This window comes from Xiphias gladius, chromosome 20, assembly GCF_016859285.1.
Source record: "Xiphias gladius isolate SHS-SW01 ecotype Sanya breed wild chromosome 20, ASM1685928v1, whole genome shotgun sequence".
NCBI lineage: Eukaryota > Metazoa > Chordata > Actinopteri > Istiophoriformes > Xiphiidae > Xiphias > Xiphias gladius.
Window position 1 is genome coordinate 25,443,097 of NC_053419.1, and position 24,904 is coordinate 25,468,000.

General features: G+C 42.1%; 1 protein-coding gene across 5 annotated transcripts; it reads right to left on the reverse strand.

The window, feature by feature from the left end:
* Positions 1 to 403: 403 nt before the first annotated feature.
* Positions 404 to 22,427, reverse strand: fer (fer (fps/fes related) tyrosine kinase). Of its 5 annotated transcripts, none has more exons than XM_040157031.1 (21): positions 21,986 to 22,427; positions 16,615 to 16,842; positions 14,873 to 15,065; positions 13,687 to 13,818; positions 13,429 to 13,602; positions 11,435 to 11,534; positions 10,807 to 10,990; positions 10,388 to 10,525; positions 10,181 to 10,300; positions 9,678 to 9,800; positions 9,376 to 9,577; positions 9,039 to 9,137; positions 8,105 to 8,311; positions 7,649 to 7,771; positions 7,474 to 7,530; positions 7,245 to 7,363; positions 5,386 to 5,480; positions 5,167 to 5,290; positions 3,262 to 3,416; positions 2,991 to 3,113; positions 404 to 2,056 (listed from the first exon to the last, which is right to left on the reverse strand). In XM_040157031.1, exons 3-21 carry the CDS (start codon positions 14,939 to 14,941, stop codon positions 1,920 to 1,922), a joined length of 2,481 nt encoding a protein of 826 aa, XP_040012965.1. In that variant the 5' UTR covers positions 14,942 to 15,065; positions 16,615 to 16,842; positions 21,986 to 22,427; the 3' UTR covers positions 404 to 1,919. The 5 variants fall into 5 exon arrangements, with proteins under 5 accessions (XP_040012965.1, XP_040012967.1, XP_040012963.1 ...); XM_040157033.1 differs by having other exon boundaries at positions 8,105 to 8,308; positions 21,943 to 22,427; XM_040157029.1 differs by having other exon boundaries at positions 21,943 to 22,427.
* Between the last annotated feature and the right edge of the window lie 2,477 nt (positions 22,428 to 24,904).

Below are 24,904 nucleotides of genomic sequence, written 5' to 3' on the forward strand. Positions count from 1 at the left end.
GCTACAATATTTTTATAAAGAGCTTAAACAAATATAAAAGACAGACGATTAGTGTTCGAAAAGGAAAACTGGAAAAACTCAGATGATGTTTCAACAAAAACAAAACAAACTGTAAAAACATCTTTTATTTATTTACAGTAACAGTCAGTAGCTCTGACATCACTAACATTTAGGCTCCGCCCTCACATGGTCCAGGAAGTGATGTTGACCAATCAGGACTATCGCTTCATTGTACTACCTCAGTTCAGTGATGGGGTCTGAATATTTTCTGAATGAACTGTATATATATTAGTCTGTGTGTATAAACTGATTTCAGTTGCCATGTCAAACAGGAAATACACCAAGTAAGTGCTGATGGTTTGACTTATAATGAGCTATTTTTTTTTAGCCATGATTTACTTAGATTGAATTTTTTTTTTTGTGGGGGGGGGGGGTAAATGTTTGCGTGGAGAAATTTTAAAAATGTATTCAAGCTAAATTTTCCTTGTTCTCCTGCTTTTTATTTCTCAAAACTTTATTTTTTAAACTGACAACATCATGCTGGAAATCACTGATTGGTCAGAAACATTTCCTGGAGTCACACTTTAGAAATTTAAAAAAAGAAGGAAAAAAAAACAAAACAAACAAAAAAAAGTCGGGGTGGGCGTGGTCTGTGTGATGATTGGCAGCTGTTTTTTTTTTTTTTTTTTTTTTTTAGAATAAAGGTTCATTTTCCTTCCAAAACAATTTGTAAAATTTTTAAACTGTTAAGCTGCTGTCAGAAGATTAAACACGTGAAACATAAAAAGAAATAAAATTAATAAAAACATAATAAATAAAAATAGAAACAGTGAAGATGTAAAAATAAACAAGAGTTTATGTTAGTGCTGACAGCTGATGTTCCTCAGCAGTGGAATAGATTTTAGTGTTCAATCTGTTGCCCTGGTTACAGTAGTGCTAGGGGTGTGGTTTAACGGACATCACACCTGCAGCACGTCAGTCTCTTTACATTTTTAGCTTATATTTAAAAAAAAAAAAGGATTTTTTTTGGTGTTTTTTTTTTTTAAATGCTGGCAACCAAAGTTTTTCACAATAAATAAAAACGATGAGGATTTTAGCAGCAGGTTAGATTTAGCAGATTTTGGCCTTTTTCAATTGTTTTTCAGCGTAACTTAAAGCTCGGAGTCACGCTAACTGTCAACACGTCTGGCACATTGAAATCATGCTCACCCAAGTTAAAGCGTGAAACGAGAGCCGTTGCCCGGCTGATGTAAACGTTCAAACATCTGTCAGGGTGCTGGGGGAGTGCATCAGGTTTCAAAAGCATTTTAGTGAATTTGTTAAAAACCCTCGCTAAATTAATGCTAAGCTATTAGCTCCATTATTCCAGGCTTAACTTTAAGATGTTTTCTAAAATTATTCTCTGAGCGGCTGTGGCACTGACTGATCATCAAATCCATCATGGCTGAGGTCTGATTTTAATGTGTTTCCATAATAACCTGTAGGCATCATTACCACCTGACAGTGTTTGGCTGTTTACAATGTAGTTTTAATGAGAGTTCAGACATCTGCTAAATGCTAAATGCTAGCATATTGATTTTAAATGATAGATTTATCACATTGTAGTGTGTTGCTAACAGACATGTTTAGTCCGTGTGGACATTGCTACGACATTCATAAATTTGTCTTGCAGCTGAACTGTTTTTAGTCAGGGTTGTTTTTTTATAGTGTTTTTAACAAAACTTTTGGGACTTTTTTTTTTTTATTTTATTTTATTTTTTTTTTAAATATCTTTAGTTTTTGAAAAGACGCCACGCCAGTGTCCCTGAACCACCTCCACCTGCTGACCACGCCCACCTGACGTAAAATTTTTTTTAAAAAGTGACTCGTCTTCGCCGATGACGCGACTCGGCTTTCCTCTTCTGTCTCTGATGATGTCATCACTTCTTCTTGATGGCGGCGAGGTCTCGCTGCAGCTCGGAGAACTTGGGTCGGTCCTCGGGGTTGTACTGCCAGCAGCGCTGCATCACTTTGTACACGTCGTCAGGGCAACGCTGAGGACACGCCATCCTGTAACCTAGCAACCAGGAGGAGAGGGAGGGGGAGGAGTTCGTGTCACGTTCCCCGGTTACTGGATTTGTCCGACCAGTGGACAGACAGGATCAAACAAAAACTACTGAACCGATCTGCACCAAACTTGGCGGAGGGACGGATCAGGGTCCAGGGAAGACACCGCTACATTCTGGTCCGGATCATTTACTATGAACTTGATTTTTTTCTCTGAAGACACCGGCCTTGGTGGAGGTCTGTGCTCTACTGAGGGCCATTGTAGTTTTATTTATTTATTTTATTTCATTATGTTTGTCAAAAGTCTGTTTTTATTTCAAATTTCCCCAATGTCTTTCCAAACCCTATAAAACTGTGATTATGAAAATAAAAGATGAAATAACAATTCATTATAACGAGTGGAGTTTTAATATCTTCTTCAATTAGTTCAGAAATGACTGTTTCATTTATGTTTTACACGGTTTATGTATTATTTAACCCCACTCTGCAGCGCCCCCTGCTGTGTGGACACCGGCACCTACAGTTTGTTGAAAGAAGTTGCTCATTAACCCAAACTAAGGACTTTTTATCAAACAACTCAGGTCTGTAGGTGCAGCTGTTGATTTGTTATTAATAAAAATATCTAAAAAAAACCCTCCTATTTTTTCTACAACCAAGTGGTTCATGTGCACATCAAAGGCCATTTAAAAAACACTTTTCACTCTTAATATGTCAAATAGTGTATTCAATGTCCTATATTTCCGTGCAGATGAATAAACTAAGTAATTTATGTTTCTACATTTAATGGTACAAGTGTCCTCTTCACTTATTAAGCTTTAAATAGGTCTGTAAACTCTGGGACGAGTTAATACTGACTTCTGTGGTTTAAAACCTGTTTAAATTTAATAATTTACTTAATGAACACAAGATGAGGAATCAACGGTTCCTCCTCTCTGTGCGTTTACCTTTCTCCACCTGCTCTCGGGCCTGCTGATTGGTCATTCCGGGATAAGGACACACCCCCAAACTGAAGGTTTCCCACAGCAGGATCCCGTAACTCCACACATCACTCTCTGAGCTGTAACGACCTGCAGCGGCCAATCCCCGAGCAGGACACAAAGAGTCAGTAACCAATCACAGAGCAGGACACAGATTCAGTGCAGCAGGAGAGTAGTAGTGAGTAAACAAGTTTATATCGTTTATCACCACGTGAGACAGGTGTGTGTCAGGCGTTACCGTAGTTCAGGGCCTCGGGTGCGGTCCATTTGATGGGAATCTGTTTGAGTCCGGATGAAGAATAAACACCGTCGTCCTCCTGACGACTCATCCCAAAGTCACTGATCTTCAACACGCTGCCCTCCCCCACCAGACAGTTCCTCGCTGCCAGGTCCCTGAGAGAGAGACAGGTGGAGACGACAAGGTTAATACTGGGAGAGAGACAGGTCAATTGTGACCCACTGACCTCGACCACGTCAACCAGCTCTGAACTGAAGACTGGTTTCAGGAAATTGCAGTTCTTTCACAATAAAAGCGTCACAATGGTGAGCAGTGGAGAGGTTTGATTGTGAAGCAACAACAGGAAGTTTTACATGTGCAGAAAACTCACAGAACATCTCGTGCGTACTGACTGAACACCCTTAGTTTGTTTTATTATCACTATTATTACTACAAGTACTTGGGTGTCCCTTTGAAAAGCAGACTGGACTGGAGGACCAACACGGACGCCGCGTACAGGAAGAGGATGAGCTGACCCTACTGTCTTTCAGCACGATGCTGGAGATCTTCTACCAGTTTGTGGTAGCGAGTGTCATCTACTGGGCTGTGGTCTGCTGGGGGACCAGCAGGATCCATAAACTTGTCGACGAGGCCGGACCATCACTGGTCAGAACTTGGAAACATTTGAGTCAGTGAGGAGCAGGAGCTCACTGAACTCGTTTTCTGACAGACTCATTCAGCTCCGCTGTCACAAAGAACGTTTCAGGAAACCATGACACCGTACATCAGCTCACCTCAGTGTGACAGGTGAACACACTGCTGCTCTATCACCTGTACATGCTGTCTGTATCATACTGTCCCTGCAGTTATCACACGCTACACTTTACACACTCCAGCCTTTTTTAAACCGCACACTGTATTTCTGAATAATTCTGTTTCTGGTGTATATATTGTATATTTTTTATTCTGCAGCTATGGTTTTAATTTTACTTCTATTGTTATCTCCAGTCTGCTGTAACATGACAGTTTCCCTCATCTATCTATCTATCTATCTATCATTAAAGTAACATGACAGGAAGCTTGTGAAAAGAATTATTAAACAGAATCAGATTTATCAGGAATTTTTCAGAATACTCTGACAGAGGCCTCACTCATATACTTGGGTTCTGGGAAATCACAGCCTAACCACCAAAGTGACTGATTAAATCACGAATAGTCCAGAAGCTCCAATGAGTAGAACTTTATTACTGAACAAAGTCTTGACAGGCTGTGTGACAGGAAGACGCCTTTGTGTAGGTGTAGGTTTACATGTGTGCGTGGTTTGGCTCAATGGACGCACACAACAGTGAAGACGAGGGCAGTAACACCCGTATTAGAACTCAACCATTTACTCGGACTAAGAAAGCGAACTCTGCTGAACAGCGTCTTCATCCACTACATTGGGCAAAGCAAGCGTACCACTCTGAGAGGGGTTGGGGCGGATTCGTCCGAGGGCTACTAGGCTTTTTAACAGCCACCCCCAGATGTCTTTAAAGGTTTGGGAAGGCTGATGATCCAGAATACTGGTCGGCTGAAGGAGCCATCTACTTCAACAGTTCCTTACTCTGCCATCAGGCGCAAACCCAGTCTAACCCAACTTATGGGCAATAGAGCCTGAGGTAGCTGTGTGTCAATGATCACTTGAAGGTTTGAAGAGTCGGAATGCCAGTTCTGTTGGGCCTGAGACCAGGTAAGTAGAATCGGATGAAACTGCTCCAAAAGTGGTCTGCCAGACACTGGCTATGGTGCCACTGCCGTTTACTGAGGAGCTCTAATTGTGGGTATACCACCTGGGACAGCGATGCATCAGCCTGCCCCATTAGCAGGGTGTCACCTGTGCATACAGTTCTGATGTTTGAACAGTTGAACAGGTATAAAATGAGTTACCTGTGGATGCAGTTTTTGCTCTCCAGGTAAGCCATACCCGCGGCAGCATCGACAGCGAAACGAATGAGCTGCTTTGTCTTCAACTCGTCCTTCTTCTTCCTCAAAAAGGACAGGAAGTCTCCACCTGACAGACACAGTGATGGGTCAAACAAAGAAATCTCTTAAAGACTGACCAACCAGAGAACAACAAGGTACAACAAGGTAAGAAGCTCCACACACCAGGAACCAGCTCCATGACGATGTAGATCGGCTGTCGCTGCGTACAAACACCGATCAGCTTCACGATGTTTGGGTGGTCGTACTGCTTCAGTATCCTGCAGCCAATCACAGACAGCCAGTATGAGACACAAGCCAATCACAGAGCAGATACACATTTTCGAGGCAGCCAATCAGAAAGCGGATATGATTTTCCCTTTAATCTTAATTTTCTATACTTTCTATACTATACTACTCCACAGCTGACCTGATTTTCAGAGTATGGGGGTCCTTTTGAGAATATTGCACATTTTTAATAGTGATATTGAAGCCGAGACACTGTCCAAACCCTCTGAGACACAGACAAAGACGTTTACACAACAAAAGTCTAATATCTGATTGAACGGTACTGAATATTTTTTAATGCAGAACAAAATATTTAGGTGACAACAAGCTACATCTAATAAACGTAACTGTGGATACTTAGTTTATTCCAATGGTTTCAAGTTTAAGAAACCTTATATTCTACCTAATATGATTACGTTATTCATTTATTTATTTTTTCTCATATGTATTTAATATTTCACCTGTATTTTTTTGTTTTCATGTATTTCACTTTTTTCATTCTATACTTTTTCTCGTATCTAATTTACATTTTTTATTTATTTTGTATTCTCGTGAATTTATGTCATGTTCTTCATATATTTATTACTTACAACTGCTTCAATTTTTTTTAAACAAATGCAATACCTATGTTGTTTGTTTGAATGTTTGTCAGTTAAAAAAATAAAATAAAAATCAAATGACTTGATTGTTCCCTCCTGCTGTTGATAAAAATATTTTCTCATTTATTAATATTTTTCTTTTTCTTTATGTATGTGTAACATGCTGACCAGAGGCCTGTAGTACAAAGCCAATTTAACATACACAGGATATCTTCACGTTATCTGGCTTCACTGAGCCAACCAACCATAATCACACTAAGCTGTCACATGACTGTGGTTATCAACTCAGTTCGTCAACCCAGGTTTTCCTGAGCAAAGTCACATGAAAGGGACGTGGTTTACAGCATATGACCAATCACAGACAAGGACAAGTCTACTGGCAGCAGAGCGGCATGTGTGAGAGACGAAGAGCAAACGATAATATTAGACAAATACGACGAAGTTAAACACATGATCCAGGCTAAGAGCAACAGCTGCAGCTGCCAAATGCAGGAAGAACAGCTGGAATAAAAATCACCCCCTGTGTGAATGTGTAAGTTAACAGGCTCATAATATCACTGCCCATCATTAGGACACAGCAGTAAGTAAACTGACTTTCATTTCTTATAAGTACAAAATGTACAAGGCTCCAGTGCTTCAGTCAGACGATGAGATGAAGACGACGGGAGGGGACCAGCTCCTCCACAGGAGTCCAGTCCCGCTGAGGAGCTGGACTCTGCAATAATGAGGGTCGCTCATATTAAAACCATCAGGGAGGGACAAAGCGGTTTGCTGGTCTCTGAACACTCTAGTCCTCCTAAGAGACCCTGTCACGATCTGCGCACTGAGCTCCACGGGATCCTCTAAGAATGGTGATGTCATTTTCCAAGAGAGCTGATTGGTCAGTGGGTGGAGCTTTTATACACGATCCGTTATGTCGAATGTAACCTGCTCCAGAGTAGAGAGAACCACAAATCCTGCTTCGTAGTACAGGTCTCTTGTTGTTGTTGTTGTTATTATTATTAACAACAACAACAACAACATTATTATTATTATTATCATCATCATCATCATCATCATCATCATCATCATCATCATCATCATCAACAACAACAATAATAATATTATTATTAGTTGCAGTAGTATAATATTTGTTTAGGATTAATGTGAAATGCAGACCTGGCTTCAGACAGGAAGCGGATCTTCAGCTCTGGAGGTAAATCTTCTTTACACGTTTTGACAGCGACTGGTGTTTTGTCACGCTGCAGGGTCCCTTTAAACACTTCGCCAAAGTTACCCTGTTAAACAACAGAAAGCAGGGCATGATGGGACATGGAGGCAGAGAGGGGTTAAAAATGTTAAAAACTGGAAATTAAAACTGAAAAACTGAAGTGTGTGTGCAGGTCACCTTTCCCAGCAGGTCCCCCAGCACAACATCCTCATGGTTCAGGATCCATTTTTTGTCCTGAACACAGAAAAATTAGTAATAAAGCTTTTTAATTCACATTCACATCACTGAGCTGAAACACGCTGACAGACTGGAATATGTTCATGTATGTTCAGATGAATATATGAGTGGTTGCCTTGACAACGGGGTTGAGCAGCACGACTCCAGACTTCTTGGTGATGACCTGTTTGGTGGAGAAATGATGCTCGATGAGCTGAGGGATGGTGGAGAATCCCGTCCCTTCAAAGCGGTACTGACTCTACCAGAGAGAGAGAGCGAGAGCATTGATATGATTGCATATTCATTTACTAATATACACTATAGTAGAGGGGTTCAGTGGTACAGTGGTTCTTAACCTGGGGGTGCAACATCACATTGTTCCTGTGATGCCGGAACATTATACAGTTTAATTTATTATGTTTTCTTAACATTTGTACCGGTAGATTGACTATTGCATTATGCACTCCTACACAGTTGTTCATCCTCGGGGGCTGGCGGTGTCACAGGTTAAGAACCTTTGGGCCGTAGTGCATCATACATAAACATTTGCCCGTTGTCATATGTAGTTAACGAACGCGGTGCATATACGTACATCGGCATACTGGATGATGAAGTGTCGTCGCTGTTCGTCAGAAAACACCGACAGGACGTACTCGCCCGGTTTACCGTGACTCTCCCTCACCAGAAAGTCTCCTTGTTGCCGTAGTAACTCCTGAGCCTCGGTGCGGGGGATGGCGCCATGATACCACTCCTGCTCTGCCAGGGGGCGCTCCGACGTCGGGATCACATCAAAGAACTGCTGCCGGGGGTCAGAAGAATATACATACAGTAAATCCGGGACTCAGGTCATGTCAGGTGGTGATTACATCGTCGATGATATCTGTCTCTATTGGTCAGAATGGTATATTAATCAGCAACACTCAAACCCCCCATTGATCCAGTGCAATCAGCAATAACTGGTTTAATTATCCTGTTTACTCTGATCTGCTTATATGAACACTGACCCTGACTCTGTCAGGCAACAGAGGGTAATGGTGAGTTACCCTCCCCAGGTAACTGCTTGAAATATAAACAGTCAAAATCAAGCAGTTACCTGGAGCACAGACAGTAATCTCTAAAATTTACAAAATTATCGACGTCAGACATAAACCGGACAAAACTCATATCCATCACTGCCTCATTCTGATTTCTTGGCACCACATCTGTAATACGCTCAAATGGGCCTCAGCACAGACCCTAACCTCCAAAAAGTGCAGCAAAGACTCTTCTTTCTACCTCAGCTCAGAGTGAGACAACACCTCTGCTTCGACAGTATATATAATCACTGCTGTCGAGGACCTCGAACTCATTGTCAAGCTGTGTGTTGTGATATCTGATGGAGCTGTGCTGTTACACACTGTACTACAATCTTATTACAACATCATCCTGACACACACAGCTTCTATAACTTCATATTTGTCCAATCAGATCAGGTGTCAGAGTCAGTTTCCAGGCAAAAAAAGGCTATCTCAGAAGATGAATCTCACCGAGGTGGAGGAACCTAGCATGGCTTTAGGAGATCGAATCATACCAGCCAGAGAGTGTCGTAGAGTGTCAAACCGAGAGCTCTTTTCCTTCGTTTTATCCTGAACACAAAGGGAAACACACAGACACACACATTCATGCAGTTACAGAAGATTCAAGAGAGAATAAGTGTAAAAAAAATCCAACACACGCCATCCAGCTCTTGTAACTTAAAAGGTTTACAGCCCGCAAACCAAGTTAGGAGAAAAAGGAGCCTTTATTTTGAAAGTCTTCTATGAGCTGAAGTTCCTGTGCAGACTTGAGATCAGATCAGAGATTAATTAATGACTGAATATTTACGGTGGATCCAACGGATCGGGCATCGTCCTCGTACGGCAGCGCAGGGGGAGGCGGCGGTGGGGGAGGGGAGGTGGCGGCGGCAGCCATCTTGGCATCCAGCAGGGCTTTCTGGGAAGCAAGGCGGGCCTCTGAGCCGCGCAGCGATTGGACAGCGTGACGGAGCTCGAGGAGAGACAGTTTCTGACTGAGTAGCAGAACACAGCTGAGGGTAAGAGACATATACAGAGAATCAGGACACAGAGAGAGAGGGAGAGGACATGAAACCAAACAGAGATTTTGACTCTTTGTCTCCTCAGGCTCACTCGCTTCTCCTCTCGGTGCTCTGTTGACTCGTCTGGATCTTGGTGTCCAGGTCGTCAGCCAGCGCCTCCTTTGTCCTCAGGTTCTGCTGAGTCAGTGACAGCTCCTCCGTCGCCAACGACAGCCTGAGAAACACACAAAAAGAGAGAAGCAAATGTTTTTTAAGTTGTGAAAAAAATCGTCAGCTGCCACAAAAATACAGAAAAATGTGAACTCTAAAAATAAAAAAACCAGATTTAAAATTTAGAGACTGGAAAATTTACTGTTTTGTGTTAAAGGTTTGAACAGTATGCTTCTGAATTTTATAAAAGGTTTGTAAATCGTTTATAAGTTTTGGACGAGGCCTGTACGTCTTGCAATTTTCTGAAAAGTATGAAAAATTTTCAAAAACATTTCGACAATTTAAATATCAAAGACAGTTCTGGGAAAACCTCTTAACAGAGTTTTAGAGGAAGACTTTTACTTTGGCAGGAAACAGTGTAGTGACTGTTTTGTAGTAGCTCACATGGCCTGCAGGCTGTCGGCCGTCAGCGTGTTCCAGAGGATCTCATTGGCCGGTAGGTTGTCCGTCTCCTCCAATAGAGAAGTGTCGAAGTCAACAGTTGGCTCAGGATTCTCCGGAGACCTGACAACATACAGTTACCATGGTAAGCAGGAGAGAGAGAGACAGAGAGAGAGACCATGGTAACCACAGTCTGACTGATTTTCTGACCTATAGGCATCGATGAAGTGTTGGTACTCTGCCAGCGGGTCGATCTGTTGAACAGCTGTTGAAATCTCCTGATGAACTTTAACTATCTCCTCCGTCAGCAGACTGCTGATCTCACAGTACTCCTCCAGGATACTCTTACTGCAGTAATACACAGAAAATACACATAAATATACCATACGCAGGCTGCTGATCAGTGTGTCCATACACGTCTTAGTTTAAGCGTCAACTAACAGGTTAGTTGGTGTGTCAGTAAACGTGTATGGAAATGCATCAGGTAGAGTAGGCCAGTAATACTGTATGTCAGCTAACGTGCCAGTTAACATGTCAGGTAACGTGCCAGGTAAGGAATCAGTAAATACTGTATGTCCAGTAGCATGTCAGTTAATAATGTATGTCAACTAATGCATCATGTGACTCACAGTGCGAGCGTCATGTCCTCCTGCATCCTCTGTAGAGCGTCGAGCAGAGCAGGCGCAGCGCGGCGTCGGTGTTCATCCTGCTGCGTTCGAGCGCCACACACCGCCAACACATACTGGTTATGAAGGTTATGGAGCTTTGCTGTTGCTTTGTCGTAACGCTCACGGGCACGCTCCGCCTCCCGACCTGTGATTGGACCAGAGACAGGGAGGGGGAGGGCTCAGGTTCCACTACTTTCAGTTACATTCAGTTACTTTCAATAACTGCAGACTTTACAAAAGAAAATCAACAATCTTAAAACCAGAGACACTTTCCCATGCACTTCACAACCGTTTAGGATCTTTCATCAACCTTCACAATTCAAACACTTTCACACAGTAAAAAAATAAAAAACATAGGTTAAAATAAAAATTGTTTTAAAAGTTTCAAAAAATCTATTAAGTGCTGTTTAGAACACCTTATCTTTCAAAAGACTTCAATAACCATCAGCACATAACATCACACAACTTAAACATTCAAGCGCATCTGAATTTTAACTTAAATATTCAAAAGTTTCAAGTTTTAAAATGTTATAAACCGTGCTGAAAACAAGCTGTCCACAGACAAAGTGAAGAGTGAATAGTAAAAAACCTTTAGCCAGAGACTCTCTGTATTTTTCTTTGGCGTTGTTTGCATCACGGCTCAACTGACGATACGTCGCCTTCAACTTCTCCAGGTCACTCCTGGTTACCTAGCAACAAAAAGCAGGATTACTGAAAGAAAACTTTAAACGAGTCTCCGCCCTTCAGACGTTTTCACATTAGTTCAGTTTTTTTCAGACCTTTCAGTGCTTAAACTTCTGCTGGCACTTATATACTATACTATACACTTGAAGTGGCAACAATGTCCGTTAGGACTTCCAATGTATCACCTACACCTGGATGACATTAACTCCTATCAGCACTTTCATTTCAGCAAAGGTCAGCACTGAAATTTATACTGACAATTTAGAATGTTTCATTGGTTCAACTTTTTCAAATGTTTCAAATGCAGCATTGTCAGCAGTGAGCACTGACATTTTCACATGTACTTGTTTTGTATTTTATAGTGAAATTAGCTCAGAAACAGTAAAGAAGCAATAAATCTGAAAAACTCACAAATTAAAACTTGTCAGATCAAACATCCCCTTCCAAAGTGTTTTAATTCAAGCCCCCCACCCCCAGTGCGTTTCCAAGCAGACCTTGTGGTTGTGGCTCTCCAGCTGCTGATGAAGACTCTGGTAGCTCTTTTTCACCTGCTGCTTGTCTCGGATCAGCGTGGCCAGGCGGTGCAGAGGACCGGAGTTCAGGTCGTCAGCGTGACTCCTCATCACTCGACCCAACGCCTGTCTGACGAGACCACGAGACCACGACTGACACAGAGAGAGAGGGGCTGAGACCAGGTCTGAAACTGGGGGAGGATCAGGACTGAATGAACAGGTGAGTCAGCTCACCTTGCTGACCAAAGTCGGCAGCCTCCTGTTTTTCAGTTTGCTGAGTCATGCTGAGCAGCAGAGCTGCGTACTCCTTATCGCTTTTCACCCGCAGAGTCATGAAACGCTTCACCGTCTCCAGCAGCTAGAGGGCGACAAACACACATTTAAGTTGTTTCAATTAGACCGCAGAAACAAAAGACACAGAAAACAGAGGGGAGACAATAGAGACAGCGGAAAAAGTGGAAAGAGCGGAGACGGTAGAGACAGCAGAGACAGAAGAGATAGCAGAAACAGCAGAGACAGTGGAGACAGCGAAGACAGTAGATATAACAGAGACAGCAGAGATAACAGAGACAGCTTAAACAGTGGAGACAGCGGAGACAGTAGAAACTGTAGAGACAGCGGAGACAGAGGAGACAACAGAGATAGAAGAGATAGCAGAAACAGTGGAGACAGTAGAAACTGTAGAGACCGCAGAGACAGTAGAAACTGTAGAGACCGTAGAGACCGCTGAAACAGCGGACACGGTATAGACAGCATTCATTTTTTCATATTTAAAACTTCAGTGGAGTTCCCAACATACAGACGCACACAAACGTGATCAGAAATTCAAAAAGGCCGATTTTCAAAATGTTAATTTCACCCATAGATTCAGAAATATCAGAAATGTGAACGTACTGCTCATCTCTAGGCCTTTTTTAGCTCCTCTTAAACCTCTGATACAGTTTAACAGGTCCCTTTAAACTTTATTGTCAGTTCAGTTTATTCAGACCTTTCAGTGCTTAAACTTCTGCTGGCACTTATATACTATACTATACACTTGAAGTGGCAACAATGTCCGTTAGGACTTCCAATGTATCACCTACACCTGGATGACATTAACTCCTATCAGCACTTTCATTTCAGCAAAGGTCAGCACTGAAATTTATACTGACAATTTAGAATGTTTCATTGGTTCAACTTTTTCAAATGTTTCAAATGCAGCATTGTCAGCAGTGAGCACTGACATTTTCACATGTACTTGTTTTGTATTTTATAGTGAAATTAGCTCAGAAACAGTAAAGAAGCAATAAATCTGAAAAACTCACAAATTAAAACTTGTCAGATCAAACATCCCCTTCCAAAGTGTTTTAATTCAAGCCCCCCACCCCCAGTGCGTTTCCAAGCAGACCTTGTGGTTGTGGCTCTCCAGCTGCTGATGAAGACTCTGGTAGCTCTTTTTCACCTGCTGCTTGTCTCGGATCAGCGTGGCCAGGCGGTGCAGAGGACCGGAGTTCAGGTCGTCAGCGTGACTCCTCATCACTCGACCCAACGCCTCTGTCTGACGAACCACCTGAGACCACGACTGACACAGAGAGAGAGGGGCTGAGACCAGGTCTGAAACTGGGCGAGGGACATCAGGACTGAATGAACAGGTGAGTCAGCTCACCTTGCTGACCGTGCTGACGTAGTCGGCAGCCTCCTGTTTTTCAGTTTGCTGAGTCATGCTGAGCAGCAGAGCTGCGTACTCCTTATCGCTTTTCACCCGCAGAGTCATGAAACGCTTCACCGTCTCCAGCAGCTAGAGGGCGACAAACACATATTTAAGTTGTTTCAATTAGACCGCAGAAACAAAAGACACAGAAAACAGAGGGGAGACAATAGAGACAGCGGAAAAAGTGGAAAGAGCGGAGACGGTAGAGACAGCAGAGACAGAAGAGATCGCAGAAACAGCAGAGACAGTGGAGACAGCGAAGACAGTAGATATAACAGAGACAGCAGAGATAACAGACTTAAATAGTGGGCACAGGAGACAGACAGAGACAGAAAGAGAGATGCGGAGACAGAGGAGACAAACAGAGATAGAAGAGATAGCAGAAACAGTGGAGACAGTAGAAACTGTAGAGTGAGAGACAGTAGAAACTGTAGAGACCGTAGAGACCGCTGAAACAGCGGACACGGTATAGACAGCATTCATTTTTTCATATTTAAAACTTCAGTGGAGTTCCCAACATACAGACGCACACAAACGTGATCAGAAATTCAAAAAGGCCGATTTTCAAAATGTTAATTTCACCCATAGATTCAGAAATATCAGAAATGTGAACGTACTGCTCATCTCTAGGCCTTTTTTAGCTCCTCTTAAACCTCTGATACAGTTTAACAGGTCCCTTTAAACTTTATTGTCAGTTCAGTTTATTCAGACCTTTCAGTTTCTCTGTGACCACAGTGTCAGTAGGACTCATTTCAGATGCTCTCAGATTTAACTTTGGTGTTATTCAATGGTCAGACTTGGAGTGGATGACATCATCACACTCGCAGGAGATGGCATATCACGTTACATTTCTGTAATTCCAATATTCGCTCCATTTCCCTTTCACGTCTGTTGACGCCGTACCACGGACGTTTCCTGTTTTCTCCAGCTGTTTCTGGAGATTGGAAGACCAGGGATTGTTGTGCTTTGACACGAGCAGGAAAATTTTGTTGAACAGAAACGTAACGTGACTGTACCTTTTGACCTTCTGACACTTCAACTGCTTTGAGCTGTTACATGTCAGCTGACACCTGGACTGACTTGTGTTACAGACATGTACATTAAAGCCGATTTAAAACAAAGAGTGTGTGGAGAGTTGTACCTTTAATTCCCAGTCCTGCAGCTTCAGTAATCCCTCATGGGAATTTCTCAGATCCCGACCAAATCCCATTCTGGATCTCACACACACTCACACACCCCCACACACCCTCAGACACACACCTACACACACACACACACCCTCAGACACACACACACTAACGCTGAGGGCGAGCAGGGAATGATTGCATGGTCATCTGTGGAGAGAGAGAACAAAGATTAGTAGAATAAAAACGTGTAGCATTAAAACACAGCCTCATTATTATATCACACAAATCTTAATACACCAAATGCAAATAGCTGATATTACGCATTACTTTCACTGAGATAGGATTCTACTGCTCGTTTACTTGTAATGTAGTATTTATTACACTGTGGTACTGCTACTTATAGGGCTCAAAATACTGAATACTACCATGGCTGCTTAAAACCTTCTCAGAAACTGACACAACATCCACAAATTACTCATAACTTCTTAAAAACTTTCCAAAACACATTCAAACTGATTTCAAAACCCTCACAGTCTCTAAAGTCTTTAAATTCCATGAGAAATAATCAGTAAATGTGTAAGTAATCAATAAGTAAGCAGTAGTAAGCAAAATAGTAGGCTGATGGATTGTATGAAAATAATTATTAGCTTCAGCCCTGATCAAAACCAATTATTATTCAAATGTTACTTGGAAACCTCCTTCATGTTAGATTAAATAACCTTAAATTACCGAAATTATCGAAAATGGCATCAGTTTGAATTCATTCTTAATAAACTGTTTCCAAACCTGTCAGTCTCAGAATCCATTGTATTACACTAGAAACAATAAGCAAATATGTAATAAATAATTTAGTAGTAGTAAGTAAAATAGTAAGCAGATTAACCACTTATGAAAAACATTAGCTTCAGCCCTGATCAAAACCACTTATTAAATCATTTATAAACCATATTTCCCCCCCCCATGTCACAGTACAAACTTTAAATCGCTAAGCAAATTTCTAAAAAAACTTCTGAAACTGCTCTTAAACTTTGAAAAATGTCCATAAAAGTCTTCAAACTTCCTCTCAAACCACTTCAAAACCTTCCAGACACTTAAACTGAATTCACTGTCACACCCTTTAAATCACATTAGTTAGTCAGAAACAAGTAAGAAAGTACTGGGTAAAAGCCGTTAGCATGATAACTGAAAATGAAAATAATAATTAACTGCAACCTTAACCCAAAACACTTCTTAGATCATAATAAAACAATAATAAAATTAATTAACCGTTTAACAACTTTAAAGTATTGAGTTTCGTATAAACTGGTAAAACATCCCTCTTCCTTCAGAACTTCCTTTAACCATAAATAATATGTTAAAAAAAATCATTTTTAATCTGTTTTTAAACTGAAAATCTTTACATTCCCTAAAGCTGGAGCTAGGCTAACGCTATCCGCTCCTCCTCATTAGAGCCAAAGGGAAACTGACGCTAGGCTAACGCTATCCGCTCCTCATTAAAACCAAAGGAAACTGAAGCTAGCAGGCTAACTGGCTAACGGGCTTTTAAACTCTATTAACAGCAGCTTTGACACAAACTAAAAACTAAACAAAGCGACATAAAAAACCTGCTTTTCTCTTTCTGTCGTTTTTCTGCTCGTTTCTGCCGGTAAATAAAGATAGGATGAAGGAGGAGGAGGAGGAGGAGGAGTGGGAGAGTCGGGAGGGGGCTCGCTGTTTTTCAACTTCTCCTAGGCCCTTTTAAGCCGCAGTAACGCACCGGGAAGCGGCTTTTTCCAACGGCAGGCTCGCTTTCCGGTCACCGCGCTTCTTTGTCGTCCTCCGCCGGGACCATCTCCTCCTGTTGTCCGTGCTTTTCTCCTCCGCGTCCCCGGCTTCTCCTCCTGTCGTCCGGCCACAGAGCTAAGCGGCTAACGGCTAACGGCTAACAGGGAGGGGCTTCCGCGGGAAACGGAAAGGGGGGGTGCTGGGTAGGGGGCCTTATTGTCTTTTTATTAAACAAGAAAAACAGACACATTACACATATTTATCATTAACATTATAACTGACAGAAACGTCAGTGCAAAGTCCAGTTAAAAGTGAAAAACATCAACAAAAAAAATAATGAAAACAGACTAAATCATTTAGGAATAGGTAGAACTATGCACCTGACCTGTTACAGCTGATTTTACAGGTGACATCATTTACAGGTAATCAGACACTCTTAACAAACTCTCAGGCAGTAAACACGGAGATGTTCAGACCCCCTGGTTGTCTGGGTCCAGTTGTGGTTGTTTCATTGACTTTCCTACAAGAAATGTTAACAGCCCCTTTATATAAAAGGCTCTGGTCCAGTACTCTGTAGACCTGGTCAGTGATCCATCCATGACCCTAACAGTCCTAAACAGTCCTGAAGGTCCCTGCTGGTCTCCAATTCTGTTCACTGTTTTAAAAACTGCTGCATCAACAACAGGAAACAACATTTCTGTAAATGAGAAAGTCTGCTTAGGTTTAAAGGACTTGTTCTCTCCTGCACCAGGATGGATAAGACATTCACCTGTTGTCCTTCACTGATCAGTGGCGCTCACAATCAAATTTTACAAGCAGCAACAAGGCACTCACTCATTTTGTTTGCCTTTGATTTTGCCTCTCAGGCAACATACACCTTCGTGTTCGGTTTGTTTGTGCTGTATATGCAGCATTTGAAGAAAACCTACAGAAAATACTCGTGGCTGAAACAAGTGTGCAACTTCTCTGAATGTTCAGGTAAAAAGTGTGAAATCCTTGATGACTGGAGCTGAAGCTTATGATCAAAGATAAAGCAGCAACAGTCAGAACTGTTATAAATAAACTTTACTCTGAGTTTAAAAGTTCGTTGTTGGCTTTTATACATAACAGGTATCAGGTGTCTATGAAGGAAGTTATTGGAGATTATTGGGTTGGTGCCGTTTTTATATACCGACATTAATATGAAAACATGAGAACCAATTTCATCATAATTTATCATTTGCTTCATGATATATGTTTATACAAATGAAGAAAATAATATCCGTACCTGTATACTTCATAAAAACTGAGAGGATAGTTTTCAGAATGTGAACTTAGTTTTGACAAATGTATGGAGTCACCTGTAAAAAAATTTAAAAGAAAAACAAACTGTAAAATTCAGTCAATAGGTGCAAAGTATGGGCGGGGCTTGTTGTTGGACTGAGACAGTGAGAAAACCAGTTTCTGTCCGACCGGTTACTGTCCCTCTGTCTGTCTCTCTCTCTGTGTCCCTCTGTCTGCCTCTCTCTCTTTCGGTCTTTCTGAGGACCTGAGGAAGTGCAGTGTCGACTGAAGTTTTTTGGACTAGCGGCTGTCGAGACCCCAACCCTAACCCCGCCTTAACCCTCACGTATGCTGTGATGTCATCAGTGACATTTTGAGGTTAGAGTGGTCGAGCCCCACAGAGAATGAACAGGGAGAGAGAGAGAGAGAGAGAGAGGGAGTGTCATCAGGTAGAACAGGTTTGGGCGAGGCGGTCGAGTGAGCTTCACACACAGTGAAAAGTAGAGAGAGACAGATTTTTTCTTTTTTTATTGTCTGTGTTGTGTCCTTGGGTTTGTGACTTTATTTCACTTCAGAAGAAGAAGAAAGAGGATAAAAAACAGAGAAGAATAATTTTGTTTCTTTAAAGAAAGATTCAGATTCAGGAAGAAGAAGAAGAAGAAAAAACACCTGCAGCCTCCGAACAGGTGACAGGTGAGTCAACACCTGAAACACTTTGAAGTTACCTGAAACTAATGTGTGCTCTTCCTGTCCGTCTGAACAAGTATTTAGATCCTTTATGAAGTACAAATACTTCAAGTACTTCAAGTCAAACATCTGCTCTCACTAAACTACACAAGTATTATAAGATACATGACGTATCAAAAGTAATGGTATCGTGTTATAAGCAGTGTTGGAGGAAGTACTCAGTAAAACTACAAGTACCACAGTGTACAAATACTAAAAGTTAAAGTGCTGTGCTCCAAATGTTACTTAAGTAGAGGTAGAAATACCACTCTGAAACAGTATGCCATTACAAGTAAAAGTCCTGCATTAAAAAAATACATGAAGTTTATCAGTTAAATGTCCTTCAACTATCAGGTAAAGTACTGAATGTATGAAAATGGCCCCTGTGAGAGCACAGTAGTAGTAGTAATAGCAGTAGCAGCAGTAGTAGTAGTAATAGCAGCAGCAGCAGTAGTAGTAGTAGTAGCAGCAGTAGCAGTAGTAGCAGTAGCAGCAGTAGTAGTAGTAGTAGTAGTAGTAGCAGTAGCAGCAGCAGCAGTAGTAGTAGTAGTAGTAGTAGTAGCAGTAGCAGCAGTAGTAGCAGTAGCAGCAGTAGTAGCAGTAGCAGCAGTAGTAGCAGTAGCAGCAGTAGTAGTAGTAGCAGCAGTAGTAGCAGTAGCAGCAGTAGTAGCAGTAGCAGCAGTAGTAGCAGTAGCAGCAGTAGTAGCAGTAGCAGTAGCAGCAGTAGCAGTAGTAGCAGCAGTAGTAGCAGTAGCAGCAGTAGTAGCAGTAGCAGTAGTAGCAGTAGTAGCAGCAGTAGCAGTAGTAGCAGTAGTAGCATTAGTAGCATTAGTAGCAGTAGTAGTAGTAGCAGTAGCAGCAGTAGCAGTAGTAGTAGCAGTAGCAGCAGTAGCATTAGCATTAGAAGCAGTAGAAGCATTAGAAGCAGTAGTAGCAGCAGTACTAGTAGTAATAGTAGTAGTAGTAGCAGTAGTAATAGTAGCAGTAGTAATAGTAATAGTAGCGGTATTAATAGTAGCAGTAGCGGTAGTAATAGTTGCAGTAGCAGTAGTAGTACACAGATTATTATTCCTCGGATGGACCTGTGAACATACTGTACAGACTGGTGGTTGTGGTAAAGAGTATCTGAACTGCAGTACTGCTTGTTAAAGACAGGAGACACTGGTTGTTCTTGGTCTGCAGGCAGTTCTCTGTTAAACTGAATTCCTCTCCTGCTTTTTCTCTTCATTTACACAAACTTTGTCTCTTGTCCACATTATCTTCCTTATAACAAATGTACAATGACTTTACAAAACAGGGTTCATCTATGAAACTGCTGGTATGGTATCATTTACAACATATGAATGTACGAATTTGCTGTTAAGTTAAACAGAAATACTTAACATACCAAAGTCTTAATGTGTACAACGACTCAGCATGAGTTACCGCTGCCTACCAGCTTCAAAAATATATCTGAGCAGTACTTTTAACACTGTAATTAAGTCTACTTATTTTACTGTTCTACTGGTTATCTAAACACACTTACCAAATATCAACAACAATACATAGACCTTTGGCCATTTAACGTTACCAAAATATCACCACAACCTATTTCCAGTATTACCATACTGCCATGACCTGAATGAGGGATAAGAAACATTTAAATCGCTTTAAATAACCTCGGTTCACTCAGCTAAACTGCTACAGTAAAGGCCCACTATTTTTAAAGGAGCTACAGCAAAGTAAGGTGTCCATCTTGTTACGTTGTTTACAGGGGAGCTAGCAAAACTTCCCGGACCAAACCTACTGCTTCCTCCATCAAACTTTTTCAAGACAACATTAGAGAGATTTTTTAGGTCAGAGATGGGATGTTTGAAGCCGAGGCTCCGAGGCGAACACCGAGTACGAAGGGCCTCGCTTCAAGGCTTGTATCATTTCGCAGAAAACCACGTAACCTATGACAAACGAGGCCTCGCACTGCATGGGACACATCGCCGGTTTGTTGTGAGTGTCTGTTTCCAGATGAAAGCGTCCTGACCATCCGGTATTTCATGGGTTGTTGTAGGTGATATTCTGGTTTGCACGTCGGCAGAGTATCTACTGGAGTTTAGTTATTGTTATTGTTATCATTATTATTTTTATTATTACCACCAGCATCCTTGGTGCCATGAGAGAGGATGTTTTCCAAGGCTGGGAGGGTCATTTGTAAGGGGAGTTAAGAAATTTCTGTTTTGAATAAAAATCAATAACAACTTTTACTTAGTTACTTTCCGCCACCATTAGTTATTGATCTATGGATCTGTAATGAGTCATTTTTGTGTTGTACTTCAAACATCATTTAATACGTGTTTAATCTTTAGTGATAGTTTTTTATTCATGACAATTATAAAAAAACAAAAAAAAAAACAACCACAATGTCTGTGACCTTCAAAAATATTTGTTTAGAAAAATCTTCCGTTTAAATATTTCTTCAACATTTCTACATTCTCTGTTTTTACGCTTCTCAGTTTCACTTTAACTTAGTTCAGATAAGTAAAGTGGATTAAAACTCATTGGTAAATTAAAGAGTTAAAGGGGGTGTCAGGATTTCTGGAGAAAGACTGTTGATACTTGAACTCAACAGCAAAATAAATACACCCCTCCCTTCCGAAGCTCCGCCCCCCACGTTCATGGACGCACATTGCCAAGGCAACGACACAATGGCAGAATCCAAAGCGTCTTATACGGCGTGGAAGTGGGCCCTCTTTCTCATTGCTTAAGCAAAACAAACATTATAATATAAAATGTCATCTAACAAACGACATGCACAAACACGACAGTGACAGAAGAGGGGACCGTAGGTTAGTAGCTAAGCTGACGGAAGGTAATTTACCTGGCAGAGCATTTCGAATTATGCATCAATCCAAATAATCCCACTGTGCTAGTGAACTTCTGATTTTAGGTCTTTGTTTAGGCTATAAGACCCGTCACATGTTGTACGGACAAACACAATGATACAGAGCAAACAAGAAGACAGCAAGTACAGAAACTAACATTAGCTTGGTTGTGGGTTAGCAAACTGTTCCTAAGGTTGCTGCAGTGAAGCTAAACATGCAGAGAGGACGAGACGGTCTCCCAGGACCAGCACAGCAGCTGCAGACAGCGACACTCACAACGCTCCTGCTCCTATAGCTGACACCACACCAACAACATGTCCCGGTAAACTAGAGAGTAGCTGAATGTCTGTGGGCAAGTAATTGCCCGGTACCTGCTTGCTAACTAACGAGTTGCGATCACAAACATTAGCAAACGGGTCAAAACAATAGTGACCTACTGGCCCAGTGAAACGAAGCAAAGCTAATGTTTTACACACCTGACAAGCAGAAACAGAGCAACCACCGCATCCGTCTTCATACCTTTCAACTCTCAGAGGTCTCTCCAACATAGTCGGACTGACCATCGGGACTACCGGGACAAATCCTAAGGGTCCGTCAAGTGGGCCTCCACATCGGTGGGCAGGTGCACCGTTAAAAATCCATAAGGCTTTTTACTGGCTCTGTCGGTCTCTGTACCACCCTCTCTATGTGCCCTTCACTCGGGCCGTGGGTCGGTCCCGGCAGAAAAAGGCTGAGTCTCTCTCCCAGTCCGACCGTTTCGTCTCCGCTGTTGGAAACCTCCCCGATGTTAACGCGGGTCTGCCCTCCCGCCCGATCGTACCACTCCTTCCTCAACCTCTGTTCCTCGGACCTTCTCCTCTTGGGCTGTTAAATTGACGATCTCTCCTTCTCTGTCACGTTTCACGCTAGCATGCGCCAGAATTACCGTCTCTCTCGCGCCCACTGCCCCGTTCATCCTCTCCCTTCCTGTGGACGAGCGCGATCGCCCCCTGTCGCCGATTGGCTGGAATTGTCGTTCCGAGCCACTTTGTTTACATCCCAACCAGGGCTGTGTAGGAACACACACACACACACACACACACACACACACACAATACACACAGTAAACACAGAACACACAGAACAGACAGAACAGACGGCGAGTGGACCGTGAGGATTAAAACCGTGACTGTACCTAAAGTAACCGGCTGCAGAGCGACTGAGCTGTTTCCCGCAGAAACGACTTCATGTCTCAACTTTAACAGGACAAACCATCAAAAGTATGTGGACAGTATATGGACAGAGTGTGTGGACATGAGTATGTGGACAGCAGTGTGTGTATGGACAAAAGTATGTGGACAGCAGTGTGTATGGACAGTGTGTGTGGACAAAAGTATGTGGACAGCAGCGTGTATGGAGTGTGTGGACAAAAGTATGTGGACAGCAGTGTGTATGGACAGTGTGTGGACAAAAGTATGTGGACAGCAGTGTGTGTATGGACAAAAGTATGTGGACAGCAGTGTGTATGGACATTGTGTGTGGACAAAAGTATGTGGACAGCAGTGTGTGTATGGACAGTGTGTTGCCAGTGTATGAGGAGCTCTCCCTCTTCGTCCTCTTCTTCTTTCCTTGCTCCATTACGTACTCTACCCCCCCACCTCCTCCTCTACCTCCTCTAACCCCTCCTCTCCTCATCTGCCTCCTTCTCTCCACCTCCTCCTTTCCTTCTTTACCTCCTCTCCTCCTCTATCTTCTCCTGTCCTCTGCTCCTCCTCTTTCTTTATCTCCTCTCCTCCTCCTCTAATATAGGATATCATCACTCCATAATGGATAGTGAGATGATATCCTCCTCCTCCTCCTCCTCCTCCTCCACCTCTTCTCTCCCTCTAATCTCTCTCTCTCTCTCGTCATTTCTCCACAGAACTCCTTCGGCGTCTGACCGGTCAGTTTTAGCCCCGCCCTCCTGTGACACGCCACCATGTCATCAAACATCAACGTCTCTCTGGACAACCCGTACGGTCAGGTGACCATCCCGCGTGCTCAGCTTCGCCCCTCAGATGACGTTGCCACGGTGATAGCCAATCCACTGGCGCTTAGCAGTAACGATGGAAACCCATACGGCGCGTCGAGCTCCGTCCCCCCGCCGCCATATATGGTGAAGGAAGACGGAGGGGGGGAGGAGGGGAAGGGGGGGTGTCGCGCCTGCTGCTACCGCTGCAGAAGGAGGAAGTGATTTCACCGTGGCGAGACGTGACGTCACAGCGACGCGTTGTGATGTCACGGCATCCGGAGGATTGTGATTGGATGGAAGGAAGGGAAGGAAACAAAGCCACCACTGAGGCGGCGATGACGAAAGGAAGGAAGGAAGAAAGGTCATGAACTTGAGGAAGTTGTTTACTCGGTGGCAGCCATTTCGTGTCAATTAAAAATTAGAAAGTAAAAACTGTCAAAATCCCGTTTGTTCCGTTAAACAACTGAAAAAATAAAAGCTGAGACAAAATCTCAAGGTCCGCTTACTGAAATATTCCTGAAGCTCAGCAGGTTCCACTCACTGAAGAAGGCCATGGGACACAGCTGAAAGCTTCAGGAATAACCGGGTAAGTGAACTATTAGTTATCAGTTATTCTGACACGTTTTTACAAGAAGTTAAACAAGAAAGAACTGTTCATTTTTGTTTCTCTGTCTAATGTTTTTTTTTTTGTTGTCATTTTCTCTCCTTTCTTCTAAACTTTAGTTTCTCTCGGTTTCCTGCTGATGTTTAAAAACCACAAACTGACAGAAAAAGATAAAACATCAGTTTATTGATTTGGGAGCAGATTAGACACAAAATGGCTGCTGCCGATGTTACCGTTAATGTCTCTGTTTGATACCATTGAGTTTTAGAAAACATATGAAAATCTTTGTGTCACAGGTTTGTAATTTCATCATTAATGCAGTACTGTTGGTAAAATACGTCACCGGACAAATTCACTAAAAAACAACAGCTCCATTAAACAATGAATATATTGAATGAATCCATTTAAAGTTCATTAGTCCCAGTTTCTGTTTTACCTGAAACAGCAGATGAAAAACTTCTCTTCTCCTCTGAGAGAATGATGATAAAATTACACCTAAAACACCTGTAAACTGTATAAAGTTATAAATGGATAAATCTCATTTATACACATTTTAGATTTTTGACATTTTAGAGGATTTCCTTGTTTGCCAAGTGATTTTATTTCTTCCACATATTCTGATAATGAACAACTCGTGATGTTTGTATGTGTTGATATAGATTTTATCCAGTTTTTCTGTCTTCAGAGGAAATGATTATGATTTTGTCTTTTCTTTCAGGAAGTGTTAGAAATTTTCCATAAAGTATTTATATTTTTTAATAACAATGACTTAGAACATTTTATATGAAGGAGTTTCTGAAGTATGAAGACAGTGTGCCATGTGGAATAAGATCATAGCGTTTGT

Coding starts and splice junctions, on each gene's coding strand:
- fer (XM_040157031.1), bottom strand. CDS start 14,941: ATGGGATTTGGTCGGGATCTGAGAAATTCCCATGAGGGATTACTGAAG. Junction 10,301..10,387: donor CACTTCATCGATGCCTATAG/GTCAGAAAATCA, acceptor GTATGTTGTCAG/GTCTCCGGAGAATCCTGAGC. Junction 9,801..10,180: donor GCCGACAGCCTGCAGGCCAT/GTGAGCTACTAC, acceptor TGTGTTTCTCAG/GCTGTCGTTGGCGACGGAGG.